Source organism: Melanostigma gelatinosum (assembly GCF_949748355.1).
Source record: "Melanostigma gelatinosum genome assembly, chromosome: 8".
Classification (NCBI taxonomy): domain Eukaryota; kingdom Metazoa; phylum Chordata; class Actinopteri; order Perciformes; family Zoarcidae; genus Melanostigma; species Melanostigma gelatinosum.
Window position 1 is genome coordinate 20,114,775 of NC_136641.1, and position 19,603 is coordinate 20,134,377.

At 39.9% G+C, this 19,603-nt stretch overlaps 1 protein-coding gene across 1 annotated transcript in view; it reads left to right on the forward strand.

Moving 5' to 3' along the window:
* The window catches only part of syt6a (synaptotagmin VIa), a gene marked incomplete at both ends in the record, with an annotated part of 46,471 nt that overhangs the window by 23,768 nt on the left and 3,100 nt on the right, over positions 1-19,603 (forward strand). The window contains 4 exons of the mRNA XM_079274425.1: positions 10,350-10,743; positions 11,806-12,352; positions 18,121-18,241; positions 19,260-19,431. Of these exons, the coding sequence (XP_079130551.1) occupies positions 10,350-10,743; positions 11,806-12,352; positions 18,121-18,241; positions 19,260-19,431 (1,234 nt within the window). The remainder of the gene's footprint in view (positions 1-10,349; positions 10,744-11,805; positions 12,353-18,120; positions 18,242-19,259; positions 19,432-19,603) is intronic.

Sequence of the window (19,603 nt, forward strand, 5' to 3'; positions counted from 1 at the left end):
GCGCTCATAACTTCTGTCTGTAATGGATGTAGCACATCCATTTAAAATCCCTGGTGATGAAAATTACCGAGACTGAAAATGAGTTTAAGCTATTTTTACAAGGGGCCAGATTGCTGCCTGTTCGTTTTATTGTGATGCCTCTGGAAATTAAAACATCCATATAGTGGCATGCAGGAAGCATGGATTAAATCGATAAAAAAGTTCTCCACCTTTGTAAAGTTGGACATTTTCTGCCTTTATTATTTGATAGCATCATGCAGTGCACCTGCTCCGCTGGTCTCATGACTTATTGTATTATAGAGATTCTAACTCGTGCTGGTTTATGATTTTCTTTTCCTCCACATCACATATGAAACAAATCATACGACTTCATGGTGGATATAATATTTACAGCTCGCAGCACGGTAGAAATTCATAAGCTACAGAATGATGGGACGACGATGAGACAAGGCTGTAGCGGGTGATGGATCAGGCCCGGATGCAGTAGTACCACTTGTCAGATGGATGCGGGGAATGACATGTTAGGGCTGCTGAGCTGAGCAACGGCAATGGAGAGGTGGCTCAGGGTTCTCTGTGTGAACCACACGTAAATGCTCGAGGGAAGGATGAAGCTCAACAGATGTGTTTGTCTCAGTCCAGTATCCCTAGGAAGTAATCTCATGGTTTACTTCCATTAAGATGATTCATGTACACATTTTCTAAATCAGGTGGTGTTTGATAAAGTAACCAGGGGCCAAACAACTTCCCAGGGGCCCCTGAACACGTATCTACGACAAAGGCAGCATGCTCGACTTCCATGCACGTTACTGGAGTTAACCTGAACCCTCTTACCATCAATCCTTTCTTGACTTTAGCTATATTGTAGATGTACATTCACATACATATACAAGATAAGACAAGATAATCCTTTATTCGTCCCACAGCGGGAAACATTTGCAGGATTACAGCAGCATAGTGGACAGCGCAAACGAACAAAAGAGAGATACAAGAAGAAAAAAAGATCAAGTATCAACAAGTATAATACATATCACAAAGTAAAGGTGTAATAAATAAGTAAAAAAACTGTAAATTCCCACCTCAATACCGAGTACATTTCAGGGAAAATGCAGGTATTGATGTGTTGTGAATGAAAGCAGTAACATTGCAAGCACGTAAAGGGTTAGCATCCATTAATGTCGCGTTGCCGCTATCAGCTGGACTGTCCATCGCCCCATCTATTCCGACATTGACATGCTCTGTGAGAAAAGACGTTTGATGTAAAATCATTAGCGGAGTTTATCCTAGTGACTTTACAGTGCGGCTCATTGATGTGTTGAGAATAGTTATGGTCAACAATGGAGCTCTAGGGCACAGATAAATACTAAATATATATCCAATCCATGGTCATTGCTGTTTTTGATCCGTTCATGGTATTCACCGACAGAAAGATGTAGAATACCACACCTGTCCTGGATAGAAGTTGTCTTGTTGAGGAGTCAGTATATAAATACGCAAGTTTAACGCCTTCTTTTGTTTACTTCTTTCGGATGGAGAAGTAGATTTCCCACCAGTCACATAGCTGATGCTTTTTCATTTGGGTAAACAAGACAAATCTAAAGCGTCTCATGTGCAAAAGAACTGAGACATGATAGGGTGGTTTTGCACAGAAATCTGGCTCAGCACAGTTTGAAATACTAATTTATACTTCATATGAAGCACATGCAGCTGTACTTACAAAGTAAGCTCAAAATAACATAACTTTTCTCAATTAATCATAATTCTAAATCTATTTTACTCTGTCAATTACATGCATTACTGATGCAAAAGGCTAATAGAAGATGGAAAACCTTAATAACTTAGATGTAGTTTGCTGCTTTTGACATTTATTGTGGCTGAATTTTAAGTTTGGTGTCCAAGGATACAAAGACTTCTCATTGATTTTCATTGATATTGTAATATATTATATTTAAGTGTGTTTATTTGATAATATAACACATATTTACCATTGAAATGTTTTCAATTCTGTGTATTTGTTTTACTATCAGATGGTGGTGCAAATTATAGATTTTTTAAATGCAGTTAAATTCTATCAGTTAATAGGTTTTTTAAGCATAAAAGACACAACTTTGAGATAGATGGTTTAATTTAGCGTGATAATGTAGTAAATCAATGTTCAATTTGAGGTTTGCCTCAGTCCTAATGAGCAATGGATTGATTTTGCAGTGTATCACACACAAGTAACGTTAACTGCAGAACATCTACAGCTCCAAATCTTTCTATTTTTGAATGCTTATTTTCTCTTGAGCAGGCCTCTGGAGCTCTGCAATCTATATCAACATTTGCTCTCTGCAAACAGCCCCCATGAGTAAAGACAAACTGGCTGGCTGAAAGCTGTGCGACAGAGATAGGGGCTCCCGGTCAACAAGCAGGTTAATTGTGTGATAGGACCAGATGCTAATGCTGGACTGAACTCCACAATCACAGCTTCAGGGGAGGCTCCCTCGTGGCCTCTGATTGGCCGCAGAACACATCAATCAAATCAAAATTGGACACGACAGAAAATGTGTTGTGGCCAAAGTCAATACACTTTTGTAGTGAGTTTAAGATTCCAACTTTAAAGGACAGAAGATGACAACAGTGATTGAACCGTTTGGAGGATTAGACGGCGTGCAGGGTATGAGAGAATGCACTTTGATTAACTTCACACTTGTGGAGGAGATAACAGCTTCTGAAAGTGTCTCCTCGGTAGATTATTGAGTGTGAGCGCTGGCACATTCTATGACCCCTCTGTGGTCAATTAGTAAACTCAGGTCATTACGCGATGAGACAGTGGGAGTATATAGGCCTTTAGGGTGACGAAAAATTTATTTAAAACAAGTTGATTTAAAAAAAAAAGTCAATATAAAGCAGTCAGAACGATACATTTGATTCTGGTTAGTTGAAGACGCTGAGGTTAAGAATGTCTTTTATTAGGAATCATTACATTTTAGAATAAAAAAAAAGTCTTCAGTAAAGAGATACACAATAAAGACCGCTGACGTAATCAATGTCGATTTTGCATTACGTGCTGCGGTGTACAGTAAGAATGGCTGGGCCCCAACAAAGCATGCATTCCCCGTAGAACTAACTGCAGCTAAAAACAACCTCACCCACAGTCGTATAAAGTGTGGAAGTATTTCAGACTCACAAGATCAACATTATCATCGCAGTACAACTGCCATGAACGAACCAAAGGTGAAAGCATACTGTAGCGCTTCGTCAAGCGGCAGGAAGATACCTAGCTCCATGTCCTGTGTATTTTTTGTCCCCACTAAAGCATGATGTTCGCATTAGGATTATCAACAGCAGTCGTCACTTCAAATGAAGCACCCATGTTAAAAGTAATTGCTGCGTTGCGGCTGTTAGGATAAAGCAACGTTCAGCCATGCATCATCTCACTTAGTCATTTGCAGATTTCATAAGTTATTATTATTTTAACGGCTGTGTATTAGTGAGAAATCTAAAAAAATATCTATGAAAATATCTATAGATATAAAAATACCTCTATATCTCTATATATATGAGCTATATATAGATATATATATATAGATAGATTTCCTGATGCAAATATGCAAATTTGGCCGAGCACTGAATCCAAACTCCATTTAGAAAACAAGCATTTTAAAAGTTGTTTGCTTTTTGTCTTGCAGCCAGACGTAATAAAAAGCATGAATTGAGACTTTCTATGAATCTGCATTATTATCTCGTTATTTCGTCTTCCATTTGATCTGTTTATTATAATTAATTTTTAATTAATTACAGCAAAATCTGTATATTTTGTCGGCATACATAGTAAACCAGCAGACTTGTGGCTTGCTCGATACAGTAAATAAGGCGTGGTGAAATTCACCGATTCATCAATATTTGAATTCATTGGGTTAAGTAAAGTTAAATATGGTTATTACTTTGCATTACAGCAACAACATCTGTCCCACTGGGTGCCTCCATCCTTCCGCTGTCACTGAGTTTGAACATTTTCACCATGACAGTTTTATGGACAATCTCTGTCGCACATTTTGACAAAAACGTTGGCAAAAACACCAACTTGCTCTGAAAGACAGCTCTAGTTTTGAACATATTTTCACTTGACAGTATATCTTGGCCTTGCAGGTGGGAGCTTTCAACCAGACTGAATGGTTGAGCTGATAAACACGGGCAAGAAAACTTGCATCCCCCAAACTGTTGCATTTGACGGAATACATAATACAATTTTTCGCTTAAGGCTGCTGAGTTCACATACAAAAAGTTATCAATTGAGTCTTTAAAAGGTCCTGTCTCTTTTATCTTTATTGGCAAGTTGGGTACTCTGAGTGGAAGTTTACTCTGCAATGAAATACAATTTTTAGTAAGCTGGAAGAAACATTGTTATTCATCCCTGCTACTTTCAGTGTTTACTCACTATTTTATCATTAAAACTTGTTTACAGACCCTTTTTCTACACACAGATGAACTTGAATTTAAAGCAATCAATGATGAGTAATTCGATGCTAAATATTCTGGACAGAATAATTACTTACACATGCTTTTGAGCCTAATTTGGATAAATCCTCAATAGATATAACATCTTTTCCCCAACGAGGTGGTGTAAAAGTCTAATGTTTCTCTCCATGGACTCCAATTCCTCTTCACACCTCCGGCTGATCTGCTGCTGTCTAAACTCCTCTTTGCATGTGGTGGGGCTTTAGGATTTGGGGATCTGGGGGATTATGGGATTTTATGATTGCTCTGAAAAAGACACCGTGGGTTACAGAAATCCAAAAATGGCTGGGGTACCCACATCAAGATTAGAGCACATTATATCCCCTTTAGGGAAAGAAGACAGTACACCACTGACAGCTTTGAAACAAGTGTGTTACATTTACAATTAAATGAGATTGTAGTTAACTGAAAGCAGTTGTGGAAAGTCAATGCTTTTCCCCAATTTCATGAAATGTCATTGCTCGTTGTCTGAAGTGTACTTTTCCAGAGACAGTTTAATTTTCCCTGGAAATTGTAACTAATAATAAGTCAACTGCACATGATCCTCTTACACTTAAATGTTGAAGGTTGAAATTACTTTCACATTAGGCAATTTATCCATTACCACCATTGCACAAATGTGCTCCAAGAAAAAAAATATATATCTGGTGTATATGCTTTGGGAAGATATTAATATGTTAAAAATGTTATTTTTCTTGTCAGAAATTGTTGCTGGCCCACATTTGCATGATTTTTGCAGCCCTTTTCTCTTCCCTGTAGAAATATCGGACATCCATCCACCCTAAGACATTGGCCTTAATAAGGTAGATGAAGCAGACAGTGCACGCCAAAGCAGTCGTTGTATTACTATTGATCATTGAGAGACAAATGGGCTTTTTTCCGTCTTTGTTATGATGGTGTCTGAGCACTCATTAAAAAGACACTGGGTGCAGCATCTTTTCTCTTGGCGGCCGCATGCAGCTGCATTCCCTCTCTCCTCATTGGGAACAATTAAAAAGAGATGCTGGTGCTCGGACAAAAACGATATGGACACAAGCCATAGAGTACCGGCACATCAAATTTTGGATGGCGAGGAACTTCCTTCAACTGAATGAAAAACAAAACTGAAGTATAATGTGTGGCCCTCCTAGCTCTTTCACCAGCTCAGCACTTAAAAATCTTCTTGAACACTGAATTCATTGTTGTAATGGGCAGCTTTTATCAGCTTAGACTCTGGACCTGGAAAAAGGTGTCCATGTTTTCATCACCTCCCGGCTTGATTACTGTAGCTCCCGGTATATGGGGTTGACCCATGCCACCCTTTAAAATGCAGCTGCTAGAGTGTGAACTGGAACAAAGAACAGACACTTCTGTTCGGGCTCGCCTGCATTGGTTACCAGTGAAATACAGAATTGATTTTAAAATCTTGCAATTTATTTTCACAATCCATTAGTAGCTTGCCACCCCATATTCTGCCCCCAGGCAGCTCAGGTCATCCTCACAACAACTCCTCTCTGTCCTTCACTCATAACTCAAAACCAGAGACGATGGGTTTTGTCAAGTCTTAGCTGTTATCTATATCCTCTTCGCTTTTAGTCAGTTGTTTTTATTTCTATTTCTCTTAACTTCCCATCTGTTGTATCTCTATATTATTGTTTTATTTTCTATTTCTCTCATTATTATACCTGTATAGAGGCAGATCCTAACCCATTTGGCTCAACTGGAAAGCACTTTGGGTCAACTCCTTGTTTTTAAATTGTACATAAAAAATTGTCTGACTGAATGAAAACATATACAGTAGCAACATGGTGAATTCTATTCTTTTCATGACTCGCTTATTTTGTGGTACATTTCACATTTTTTCTTCTCATGGATGAAGGTTGGAATGACTGTTGGTTGGGGCAACGAGTAACCAGTTATACCGATTAAGATCCTTGATTGTTTCAACAAATCTACAAACAAAAAAAGACAAATTACATCATCCTCCGCTCTAATACGTTCCCAGCCTTCATCTTAGAGTATCAAAGCCTATAAAGTGTGTGCTTGAGTAAAACTCAACACAAACAGCATTTTGACGTCTCTATGTAAGTAAGTAAGTCAGTAAAATATAATTATAAAGCGCTTTTCACAGACATTAGTCACGAAGTGCTTAACATGAGCAGAATTACAAACATAAAAAGCACAATGTGACCATATAAGGGCCAATAATTAAAATGCACAAAAACAGAAAGTACAAACGTAAAACACGGTTTAAAAGCAGGCCTCGGACACGAGTTGTTACCCAAATGCCAGTCTTGTGTCTTGAGCTGATTTCTGAATGACTTCACAGACACAGCAAAACGTAGGGGTGCAGGCAGAGCATTACACAGCTCTGGTGCTAAGATGTACCATCTTTATTAGAATAGACTTTTTCTACCCAAGATAAATCAATTCATAACAGCAAAACAGAGAGAGTGCATATCCTCTCTAATGACCGGGTTACTATGGAAACCAGGTTGGATTTAATAGCTCATGACGAAAAAAAGAAAAGAAGAAGAAAGGTCCCCAGGCTTCACTCTGCTCTTCGACTCGACTTCAAAACAAACCTTGATTCAATTTGTGCACCCTGAGAAACACCCGATAATGTCGAGCCAAGCCCCGCTGTGGTGAGACGACAGCAGCATGAAGGAGTAACTTCATAACTGGATCAAACAGAGAGCCAAGCGAGAGCACAGCCACCGGTTGCTTGCTGCAGAACTCGATGTGGTTGTGGGAAAGGGTAAGCGTGCCACAACGTTTTTAAAGCACTGGAGCTGTCTCTGCATCCACGCAAGTCACCCCCAGCTCAGAGGTCAATACCTGGACGTTTTTATTTTTTTTAATTGAAACGCGTCTTCCTCACAGCGGTGCCTCACTTCCTTTGCCCTTTGCACCTGGCCCTAAAACCCACCTAGAGGAGCTTTATGGTGAGAAAAGATACCCTTCTGATTGACACACTCATGGCGTGGGTGTGATCATTAATGGTGTGCGAAACCCTGAGGTCAGTCTAGTCTCACGCAGTCAGATCCAGAGGGAGTAATGTGGTCACACAGCTCTGCTCCATTACCCATCTGTCTGGAGAGGAAGAACAATGGCTTCTCAATAACTCTCTGTTTCCCTTACATTCATGCCTCTCGCGTTCTGTCTCACTGTCTGCATCATTAGCTTTCTGCATACAGCATGTCTCGCCTTCGCAACACTAGAAGGTAGGACAAAGACCGACAAATTAACACTTCTATTTTTGCAGTCATTATGGTAGAAGTGACATGGAGTTCTCTCATTAACCTTATCACACTAGACTAGACCGATGACAGCAGCTGTTATTATCTTAGAAACCATCATAAGGTTTATACTTCTTTTTACACTTTTATCAACGATGGCAAAAAGCTTTTTTAAAAAGAAGAGAAATTTGCAGCTGTAAATGAGCTCACTCATTTTAGTGCTACATTTGGGCAGAGGTTGTATGACTGCGAGCTTCCCTTCACACAGAACTACTGCTTGAGGTGAAAGAGAGACATGCATGGCGATTGCCTGAAAACAACAGGAAGTTGATTGCTGTAGTTTGCCTCCACTGATTTGACCCGTTTCTCAATACAATCAGCAGTTGGCGCTGCAGCAGATGCTGTGACACAGAATCATAGTACTTTAAAAACCCTTAGCGCCTGCTTGGCGCAATTTACGTTCAAATTTCCGCTGCTTCTCTGAGTCATAACTCGACGTACTCTTTTGGTGGACCTCATTATCCCAATTTCCATTGAGAACAAACATTCATGAATCTGTTCAGGAATATTAGAAAAGCTGCTACTTATAATGTTAGAACTAGTAGCCTGAGATCACATTTTAAAATGTCCTTTAGTGTTAAAATAATAAAGGGATAGTTTTCTGTATATTCATGGATATATTACATTACATTTGTTTAAGCTAAAACAATGTCGCCCTCAGCATAACCCACTGAATTGATTGCAACATTATACTTCCTGCTTCTATCCCCCAAAGTATTAGGGTTCCAAAAGTTATATCATGGTAATCTACCAAATATAAGTTAGACAAAGAATTGTCTTGAATTTGTCTGGGCGGACCCCTCGTGTCAAATTTCGAAAAACCACCGTTTCAGTGGATTCTTCACTTGGAGCGGTGCCGCTGATGTGTAAAAAGCCAAACAAGGCAAAGTCACATACTCAAATACACATTTTCTGGCCTGTCAACGGATTTTTTATCGCGAAAGATTGTCACCCCAGGTATTCGTATTTCAGTACCACAGCGCAGGCTCTACTTCAATTTGCTGTGACGGCGGATGAAGCCTCTGCGAGCAACAGCACAGTCAAGAGGAAGCTTTGTGGGGAGCTGTGTGAAATTCCAGATGACAGAGAGAGGCCAGAGCTGTGGACAGCTGAGAAATCCTCCACAGGCATAAATCTTCCAGACATGAAATCCTGTCCACTGCTTGGCTAAGCTATAAATTCCTCTTGGTTTTTTAATTTTTAACATCAAAGCTCTTAAATTGTGGGGACAAAAGGTGGTAAATGATAGTCTTCTTTATTGTTATACTTCTGCTTCACTACAAGGCAACTATTGTACGTTTTGCTCATGATCACCCTTTTTCGTGAAATATTACATATAAAATGATACATACTTCATTGGGCCTCAAGCTGTATTTAAATAAAACCTGAGAGGTTTAGAGGGGAAATGTCTCTTTGGTGAACAACTCATAGACATTTGAAATATGACAAGGGACCTCAACTACACCTTTTTGGTAAGGTGTCATAAGAGAAAACTACTGATTTAATCTTTTAAGCGATGAGATTAAAGATTTTAATCTCATTTTAAAGCAATTTGTTTCCATAAATGCCAGTTAAATGTAGCCGAGTAAGAAGTACAATAATTCCCTCAGAGGTGTAGAGGAAATATTGTAAAAATGTACATAGATACATTCCACCACTGCTGATAAGTACATTTTGCTGAAAATACTTATTTGTGTAAGATTTTGAATGCAGGCCTTTTACTTTTCTAATGAGTACTATACAACTGTGGTATTTCTACTTTCACTTAAGTGGAGAATTGTAATACTTGTTACCTGGTTTTCCACACATGTAATAAATCACGTTTTCTACAAACCTAACCCCACCTGCAGCTTTCAGCGCTTGCCGATGCTCATATTTTGCTGAAGTGAGGAAAGCTTGAGCCGAGTAAATATTATAAAAGAGCTAATTCAATGTGCCTTGAAGCAGCTTCCTGCTATCTCTGGAGTGTTCTGTGCAGACAGGAGCTGAGGGGACACAGAGACGCTGCTCAGTGTGAGTTACTGCAGATAAATTCGAGCAATCAGGGTGCGTGGAAAAGAAATACTCCCAAGAAATTGAAGAGAATTGAAATTGAATCCCGGCCGGAAAGCGTGTAAAATGTGCCAAGTATCGGGTGGAGAAATTCCATAAAGGAAGGTGCCTGACACCTTGGTTCTATTCCCGTGTATTTTTTGGCTAAATGAAATCGATTATGTGTTTTTTGTTCTTCGTATTTGTCCGACTATAATTACTTTTCCCTCTAATGTCATGGAAAATCATCTCCATCTGTGTGCATGAGTGCATAGTCGCATTTCAATTCGGTTTACATAAATATGGTTTCCTTATCCCTGGGCTGAACTGAAGACTAATGGAAGTTACTTAAATATTTATGAAACACATCTCCCAGTATACTTGTCTCGCTGTCCTTATATAAAACCCACCGATATAGCACCAGAAGAATCATGACCGAATAGACCGTCTCTCTCTTTCTCTCCTCTCTCACCCTCGTTATCACCATCTGTTTGTCCATATTGTGTGATCCCTCTGTTTCGGGTTCCCGTGGCTCGCCACCAGGCACTTCTTTTGGCCTCTTCCTCGGCGTGTTCGTGGTGTGCGGACTGGCTCTGCTGGGCCTTCTTACATTCATCTTTTGGAAGCTGTGCCGTGTGCCTCGGCGAACTAAGGCCCATTTCCCCAGTCCATCCCTCACCCCGGCCTGTGACCCAGAGGACCGCCCGCTCCGGTCGCCTCTCCGTCTGCCCAGCCCCCAGCAGCCACCGGTGGTCACCATGGCGACAGAGAAGGTGAAGGACCCCATGGGTTCAATGGGTTTCCTGGAGGCGGCTGTAAAGATAAGCCATACATCTCCCGACATCCCCACCGATGTGCAGCTCTCCATGAGGGAGCACTTCCTGCGCCGCACGCAACGCATGCAGAGGCAAGCCACAGAGCCGGCTTCCTCCACTCGGTTAGTCATACACACGCATTTAAGGCTCTGTGCTGTGGTTATTGCTGTGTAAATATGCGTAGGGATACATATATGCATGCTGACATGGGCAGAGTTTACGACACAAAAACATGCGGTGCAAAAGGTCCATTAATCCAAAATGAAATAAAGAAAAAATATGCAAATCAAAAAGCGCCTCACTGCTGACATTTTAAGTAAGTGGGCACGAAATACATTTCAATTTTACATCTCGGCAATATGGTATCAAAACAGTTAATTATATTAAATATTGTAGATTGTGTTGCCTCAGAGGCAGCTCTTTGTAAGTCATAATGGTAAGGCTAATTAATGGTTTCTTCATGAGAATTAATAGAACAGAGGGGAGATAAAAAAACATTTTGCTGGAGTAATACTAGCAGAACTGCATGTTTTCATCACGTTAATAAGTGGACATCTGGAGTCCATTCTGCTTTATATGCAGCTAGTCTTTTAATAAAAGCACACTTGTTTGTCCTTAGAATAAAGCAGAAAAATTGAAAAGTAGGGTCCTGACACAACAAAGCATTGGTCACCCCCTGGTGCTCTTGTTGTTATTTCACACATTTAAGGCAGTTTTATCGTGACTTGAATTTCAATAATTCACATTGTTCTTAATCTGTATTCCAAGCATACAACAGTTCAACAGTGGCATGAGAATGGTATGCTTCTCGGAAAATTGTTTTCATACATTTAAAAGAAAACAATATAAACACAAGCCATGCACAGGCCACTCGGTTTTCCCCCCATTCACACAGGAAATAACTTAGCTAGCCATTAGCTGTTGTCTTTGATCGATTGCAACTTTAACAGAAGAAGTCAGGCGATAGAGGTGACACAATCCATCACCCTTAGTCAGTGCTAGCACTTAGAGGTCAGCTTGGTGTTTCTAGGCATTTGCATTCAAAACCTCCCTCCCTCGAATTCAAAACCTCCAAGTTCAGGGTTTTCCTGCTCGTCTTCACGACAGGTCTTCAAAACATCTCACAAGTCATTCCCTGTCAGTCACTCCTCTTTTCTCTCTTATTGTCTCTTCTGTCCCTGCAGGCACAATTCCTTCAAAAGGCAGATGCAGGTATGCAGTCTAGACCTGGGAAATAACTACATAGTCGACGATGAAAAGTCAACCAGCATCGGCCGTATTCAGCCAGAGCTCTACCAACAGAAGGCCCTGGAATCAGAGGATTCATCCAAGAAGGGCAGCAGCAAAAACTGTGGCAGGATTAACTTCTCTCTCAAGTACGACTACGAAAACGAGGCCCTCATAGTCAACATTCTCAGGGCGGCAGACCTACCTGCCAAAGACTTATGTGGCACTTCTGACCCTTACGTGAAGGTCTACCTGCTGCCCGACCGCAAGAAGTTCCAGACTCGCGTCCACCGGAAGACGCTTAACCCCACATTCGAGGAGAGTTTCCAGTTTCCTGTGCCTTACGATGAGCTAGCGGTCAGGAAGCTCCATATGAGCGTCTTTGACTTTGACCGGTTTTCAAGGCATGATATGATCGGTGAGGTGGTGCTGGACAACTTGTTTGAGACATCGGACCTCTCCAGGGAGACAAACATATGGAGGGAAATCCAATATGCCACCAGTGTAAGAATCTATTCCCCTTATCTACTTCTTCTAGATTCAGTATCAAATGACTAATTGTATAAACGCAATTATATTGAATTCATCTATCGTAGACTGGTGAGTTCAAGTTCATTGTACGCATTACAATGTGAGTTACATTTTCAACCAGGGTCAAAGCAACTTATGAGCACACTGCGGTCATGTCCACTGGAAATAGTCTGGAAATTGTTTTAATATTAGCTGAGTATTACTTTGCAATTTGTAGCAAAAAAATGCAATTTTGACCGAATCCTGGGATTTAAAAATACATTTTCTGCAACTTACTTTTTGCTCATAATAGAATTACACAAGGTAATGCGGCTTTTCTCTCTTTTTAGTCCACATTGTTGAAGACACAGCCGTCTTGTTTGAATAAACTGTATCTGAAATGTCACAGGACAAAAGTCACATTATACGGTGCATGTAGAATGTACATTCTACAGTTAAAACCTGTAGTACTTTACAGATTGATTCCAGTTCTTTTAGACTAAATGGTTGATACTTTTGTGGCGGCGCAACGGCCACTGTATTTTTCTTACTTTGAAATACTATTCGTCCCTCTGTGTGTTATTTAGTTTTTTGGTGGAAATTGGATCCATTGTGTTGAGAATAGACATCTCAGAACTAGGTCCGCTTCTGGGTCAAATTCACTCTGTTGTGCTACTTCCAATTTATAACATAAAATGTGTGTGAAGGAAGAGGGACAACAAGTAAGACAATGATGGCTGGTAGTGGGTTGTTTGAGGCTTACCTTAAGTTGGCATCAGCAGCTGGCTCAAGCACAGGTCTGGAGTGGTTAACCCAAGGGGTGTTCGTCAAAGACTTCTTCTTCAAGTTCTGTTGTTTGTAGTTTGTCCAATTGCCTCAAGGCAGTCGGCTTGACAGCAGGCTTTCAGTCCAACAGTAGCTCCACAAGGCTACCAGCTATAGCCAACAAAAAGAAAAGGAAAGTGATGTTAGTTTCGTGTCATTTGTTGAGCCGTTTGTTGTCAAGCTTTACTGTTTAACTGTTTCAGAGCAATGAGACCATAGTTGTGACTTGCTGAGAGTGTATCTATTGATCACCACACCCACAAGCTACATTAAATGTCAACTAGCCCTTGCTAAATTCATGCGCTGTTGCACATGAATCATAATAGCAAGTGCACTTGGAGATGAGAAATTGTCACTGCTTTTAGGCCAATAACTGAATAATCTGCATTCCCTCACCTGAATTATTTTTCCTGTAATTATGGGATACATTTTCCGAGAAAATATAATTCAACAATGAATTTATTACACAATAATATGTAAACAATAAAAAAAGAGATTTATAGACCTTTGTTCGACAAACATTTTCTGAGAGCTGTAATGGGTGAATTGGGGTAATCCTGTCTACAGCCCTGTAATGTGCATTAAACATCAAATGTATGATCAAAAATCAGATGCATACTTCCATTTTTTATTCTACAAAACAAAATAGTCACTTATTAAAATACAGAAAGGGACTGGCTGTTCTCACGAGGCGTTAACATCTCAAACACGAAAGGACAATTATTTTGTCTTTGTTAATGATGTCCAGCGGCTATTTTCAGAAACAAAGTGTTCTCTCTGGCACCATGTTAGGCACCTTACAGCCCTCATCTCTTTATCACCTCCGCAGAGTCCTTTAATATGAAAGTTTCCCCTCCTCCAGTTGTTGAACTTGAGCTTCTTCAAGAGTTGTTCAATAATATCAACATTATTGCTTAGAATGCAGAAAAGCAGAGAGGCCCTCTCTTTGGCACACAAACTTCATTGAACCACCAAATGATTTTATGACAAAATCCCTTGCTCACATTAAATTCAAGAGGATGCACAGATGGCAGGGTTCAGCAGAAACAAAAAAACAAACATGAGGTGGAGTGTAATGGAAGGCTTGTTGAAGATAAAGATCCTGCTTTACAAACACTGATAACTCTCAGTGAGTGGAAGCGACTCGAGTATTTAGCAGAGGGAGAGATGGTGAATTAAAAGAGCCAGCAGCTTTCCTCAGTTCATAGATCAAGGAGAGATAATCATCAATTACCGAGCATTACCAAGAAAAAGAGTCCGGGGGAGAATAGTTTACTTATTGACTTCAGATTTCTCTCGCATGTTTGATCTCAATAAATTATGTCGGGGAAGGTTTTAACAAGCTAATCAGTGGCTTGAATGGAGGGGATTATTTACCTTGAAGTGCCGAAAAACCAAACCAAGACATAGTTATTCTTTGCAATCGTGAATAATAAATAAAGCAATACAAACACAAATACAGTCAGCGACAAATATGTAATTGACTGCTAGCAGCTAAATGCTAATGTCACTGTGCAAACATGCTAAAGTTGAGCAGTTTACTGTCTTGGTGTGTAAAAATGCTAACATTTGCTAATCAGCACTAAACACAAAGTACAACTGAAGCTGATAGGAGTATCATTTTGCAAGCAATCAAGTCATAAACCAAAGCATTGGAAAAAAATTATATTTCGACCTGATGATGAAGCTAGATGTTATTAAAGATATCACCGAATTTATTACAATTCATCCAGAGGGGGACATGATCGTCCAGGTTTCAAGGCAAGCTATAATAGTCAAGATCCAAATAACACCCCAAAATGTCACCCTCATGGTGGCACTAGAGTGAAACTTATGGCATCACCAGAATCATTAGGATACATCCTGGAGCCACAAGTGACTGTATGAAATGTAGTATCTGTAAGATATAAGATATTTCATTGGATAAGTTTGGCGCTATGAGGAAAAGTGAATCAGGACTTCATCCTCTGGGGGAACATCAATCTGTCCAAATTGTTTTTATTTTATATATAATTATAGATATTGATATTTCAGTCTGTGTGGTGGACTGGCCCGACAGCCGATCGACAGACTAACATCATTGGAGCTGCTAGCGTGGCTAAAATATGATTATTGCAAGAACAGATGATACGGACTGGCACGAAAAAACCAGTGTTTCTACAAGGACAATCATAGTGTCACTCCATACTTTTACAACACTTGACATTTCCGCTGCGCTCTCACATTATGGCTGAACCTTCACACCCTTCAAATGAAATCCCTCACTTCCACAGCAGAGAAAGACAAATTGCAGCTTGTATGTGTGAGGAGACGTTAAGACTGCAGCGCTCAGATAGCCGTGTTGGAATTTGCCAATCAGTCGGGTTCTCGCCAAGTTCATTCATGGTGATTAGGGGTCTGTGCGACCTTAATTATGTTGGATGGGGCTAAGAACTCACATGTTACAGATCACAGGACTCTCATCAGCTCAGTAGGGACTCACACAGTACTGTCTGAGCTAATATTATAGTGGGCAGGTTGTGCTTGTCTCAAAAGTCATTTTCGAGTATATACGTTCTTACATGAGGGATCTTGTTGATTTAATTCTCAAAAAAAATATTTGAGGATTCACTCATTATGCGGGCTACATTATGTTAAAGTGCTGAGTTATAAATGAAATTTCCTCTCTGTTTTTGTAATTTTCTGTTGATGAAATCTGCTCGTCTGGCAAAAGAGTTGCTCAGGAGGTCGGCCAGAAGTTCAGAATGAAACCAATTTGTTTCAAGGAGACACTAATGCTGAATAACCTCAAGGGCTTTAAGTGAAGCCCAGTTGTTCAGCTTCCTTTTCTCACTTAAACTGCTCTATCGTGCTGATGGTAAGACATGTGGCACCTTTCACTTTGATTTATTTTCTTAACAAAGGAAACACTCTGGACATTTTCTGTTGTAATTAGGATTATTTAAGATTTATATTTCTTTGTACAATTTTACAATTAAGTCATCAAGAAATATGGAAGCCCGTTTCCGCCACTGTGAGGAAAAAATAAAGGTCCTGTTCGAGATAACAGGACCTTTATTTTTTCCTCACAGTGGCAGAAACGGGCTTCCATAAAGAAATGCAAGTCAGAAGAACAATCTCTTTTCTGTGCAAAAATATGGAGGGAGAGTTGGGAGGTGATTAGCTTAGCCTAGCATAAAGACTGGAAGCGGGGGTAAGCAGCTAGCCCGGCTCCCTCAGAGGCTAAAGTGCAGCCACCAAAGGTAGAAAATTCACTTTAATATGTTTTGGTTTTATGATGGCACCACATAGTTTAGCATTTGATGGAGAACTTATTTCGATACAGCCAATAAAATCTTGGCTAGAGCAGTAACATCAGTGTTAGGCAGAGCAGATGGTCCCACTGAGCCACACAGCAGCCTGCTACACAAGACAGGAGGCACAGACAACAACACACATTAGCTTTCCTGCTTCAGTATCCTTCTTATCCGACTTACAAACATGAACACAATTCCTGTGCTGCACCGTAGCTTACTGAACGAGCGGCCAAACAAACATCCACCAGAGAACAGTTCACTGCTAAAGTGAAGGCTAGACAGCTAATTAGCTGCTCAGCAACAACACATTAAATAGCATGCATATGCACCTTTAAATGTCACTTTAGGCCTTTTAAATGCTGGTTCTCCAGCTGCCTGCTAGCTGCTGTCAATCAAACCCAGACACCGACACGCCCCTCCAGTCGGCTGAGAAGAAAAGGGACACTTCTGATGTTTTCTCACAATCTTTTTTTTTTTTAAATAGTAAAAACAATATGAAGACATTACTTTTGACTGTCAAAATGATGTACTCACTGCGATTTCCGAACCTCTAAATTGAATTTGTGACGTTGAATCTTATTTGTTTGATCACAAACAGAAATGAAAAAACGACCTTTGCTTATTAGCGGTGTTGCACCATGATGAAAAAGAGAAGAGCTTTCTCACCCCACCGACTGCGGCAAAATGCCTTTGAACTGAGTGCTTTTAGCATCTCCATCGTCAACACATCTTCTTGTCTAAATCTCTGCAGAGAAAGTGTGTTTTATTGTCCTGGGTTCTAAAATGACAGCAAAACAACTCATTTTCTAAGTTGCAGCACTGTGGTTCACAACAAAAATGATCCATTTGTCTTTCAACATAACTGTCTTCTGTGCCTGCTCTAAAAACAAAGCTGCAGTTACTAAACAACAAACTCATAATGCAGTTCTTTTTCAAACCAACAATGCCTAGAGAAGTTGCATTATTTAGCTTTAGACACCTTTGTGTGTAGTTTATGCTCTAATTAGCCAGTTTAGCAGTATCAGCTGTGAGAATATAGTTTTATTACTTGTGGTAACAAAAGGCCACCATATAATGTACCATGTTTTTGCAATTTCACAATCATTTTGAGCAGGATAACAGATTACCCAGCAGAACATTATGTAGTTATGTGGTTGTTGGTCTTCAGTGACTGACGTTTATTTTACAGCTTTTGTTAATTTGCAGATTTAGAATATTAAAACAAAATATAAACCAATTCACAATTTATAATATATTATTAAAGGTTAATGACAAATGCAGGAATGCATCACTAATTATAATCCATTAATATAATAATTCTACAGAATGAGTTTTACTTTTGGTACTTTAAGTATATGTAAGTGTTTGAATGCAGGACATTTTGTAGTTTCACAGTAGTATTCTGTAATACTACTACACTGTAAAATATCAGAGCACTTCTTCAACCACTCGTCTTCACTTTCAGTTTGCTCTCGCGTCACAAAAAGCAGACTTTAGGCAAAATACAGAATTAATCCCGGAAACATACCTAAAGGATGATATTCTTATTGTGCATTACTCTGGATCAAAGCATCTGTGTTGAATGCAAATGTGAAACTGAAAGAGATTTTTTTTTTTTGCTTGTGTGTGTGTTTTTCACAGGAAAGTGTTGATCTTGGGGAGGTCATGTTCTCACTATGCTACCTGCCCACCGCAGGCAGACTCACACTTACTGTCATCAAGTGCAGGAACCTCAAGGCCATGGACATCACTGGATACTCAGGTGTGTGTGTGTGTGTTTAACTGTATGTGCTTGTGCTTGCATTAGTGTGATTCACTTACAGCTGCAGTGGCTCAACATGAATCAATTGAACATCCAATTGTAAGCGTGTCAGATAATGTGCAGAAACAGAGTCGCCTCTACAGCGTGTGCTGTTTATTTCAGCAGTTATTAATAATCAACACTTGCAATATTAAGACATTGTCAGCAAACAGTTGCAGGCAGTCGGTTTTCCATTCCACTTTTCCGGCAATACTGATATCACTTGTAAAAGGTTACATTTATTGTGCATTAAATGCCAGGGTTCAGGTGTAATTTGGAGTGAATGTGGCGTTTTCTTACTCCCGTGTTTAATGACGATTTAAACGAGAGACCCAATTTTAATCCCCTGAGTTTTGAGGGGTTTAGCTGTGTGCCATTATTGTAAAACCATAGCTATCAAATTGTGCCTTCCAGCATATTAGGCTGCGAAGCAGGCACTCTTGTTTGTCGTTTATAGATTTAGGGCAGCTAACATCGGACTAAAACGTGGCATAATGGATCATACGATGCGATTTGTTTCTGACGGATGAAGATTAAAATCAGCATTCATCAGGAAGCTTTCTCAGTCAAGCTGTTGAAGCTATCTATGTCCTCTCACCCTCTGTGTTGACACCAGCCTCATCTACTTTTTTGGACATTACCGATGCCAGGTCCTCAAGGGTTGCTTTCGTGCTGAAGTAGAAAGCACACACACACACACACACACACACACACACACACACACACACACACACACACACACACACACACACACATATACACAGACACTGGGTGATGAAAAACGCCACTGATTGCTTAATCTTCACAGACATCTTTGAAAATGATTTAGCAGCCACGACAAATATTTGTCAAACCTCTGTTTCTCGCTCTGGGAGTTTCTTTTCAACCTTCAACTTAGTTGAAACACGACATTTAATTATCAGCAGTTTCTATTCAGATAAAGTGACTTATTTTATGTTCTTCCTCTTACCGCCATTAGATCCCTACGTCAAGGTGTCTCTCATATGTGACGGGAGACGTTTGAAAAAGAAGAAGACGAGCATAAAAAAGAACACTCTGAATCCCACCTACAATGAGGCCATCATCTTTGACATCCCGCCAGACAGTATGGACCATGTCAGCCTGCACATCTCTGTCATGGACTACGACTTGTACGTACAATCCAAACATCTAACTTGACACCAATGGATCAGGACACTAAATGTAATGTTAGAAAGTCCCCGCTGTCGAAAATCGATTTGCTTATTGTTGACACACTTGGAGAATCTTCACCATGCAGAATGATGTTTTCGCAGAGAAGTCGGTTTTCAAATTGAAATGCCA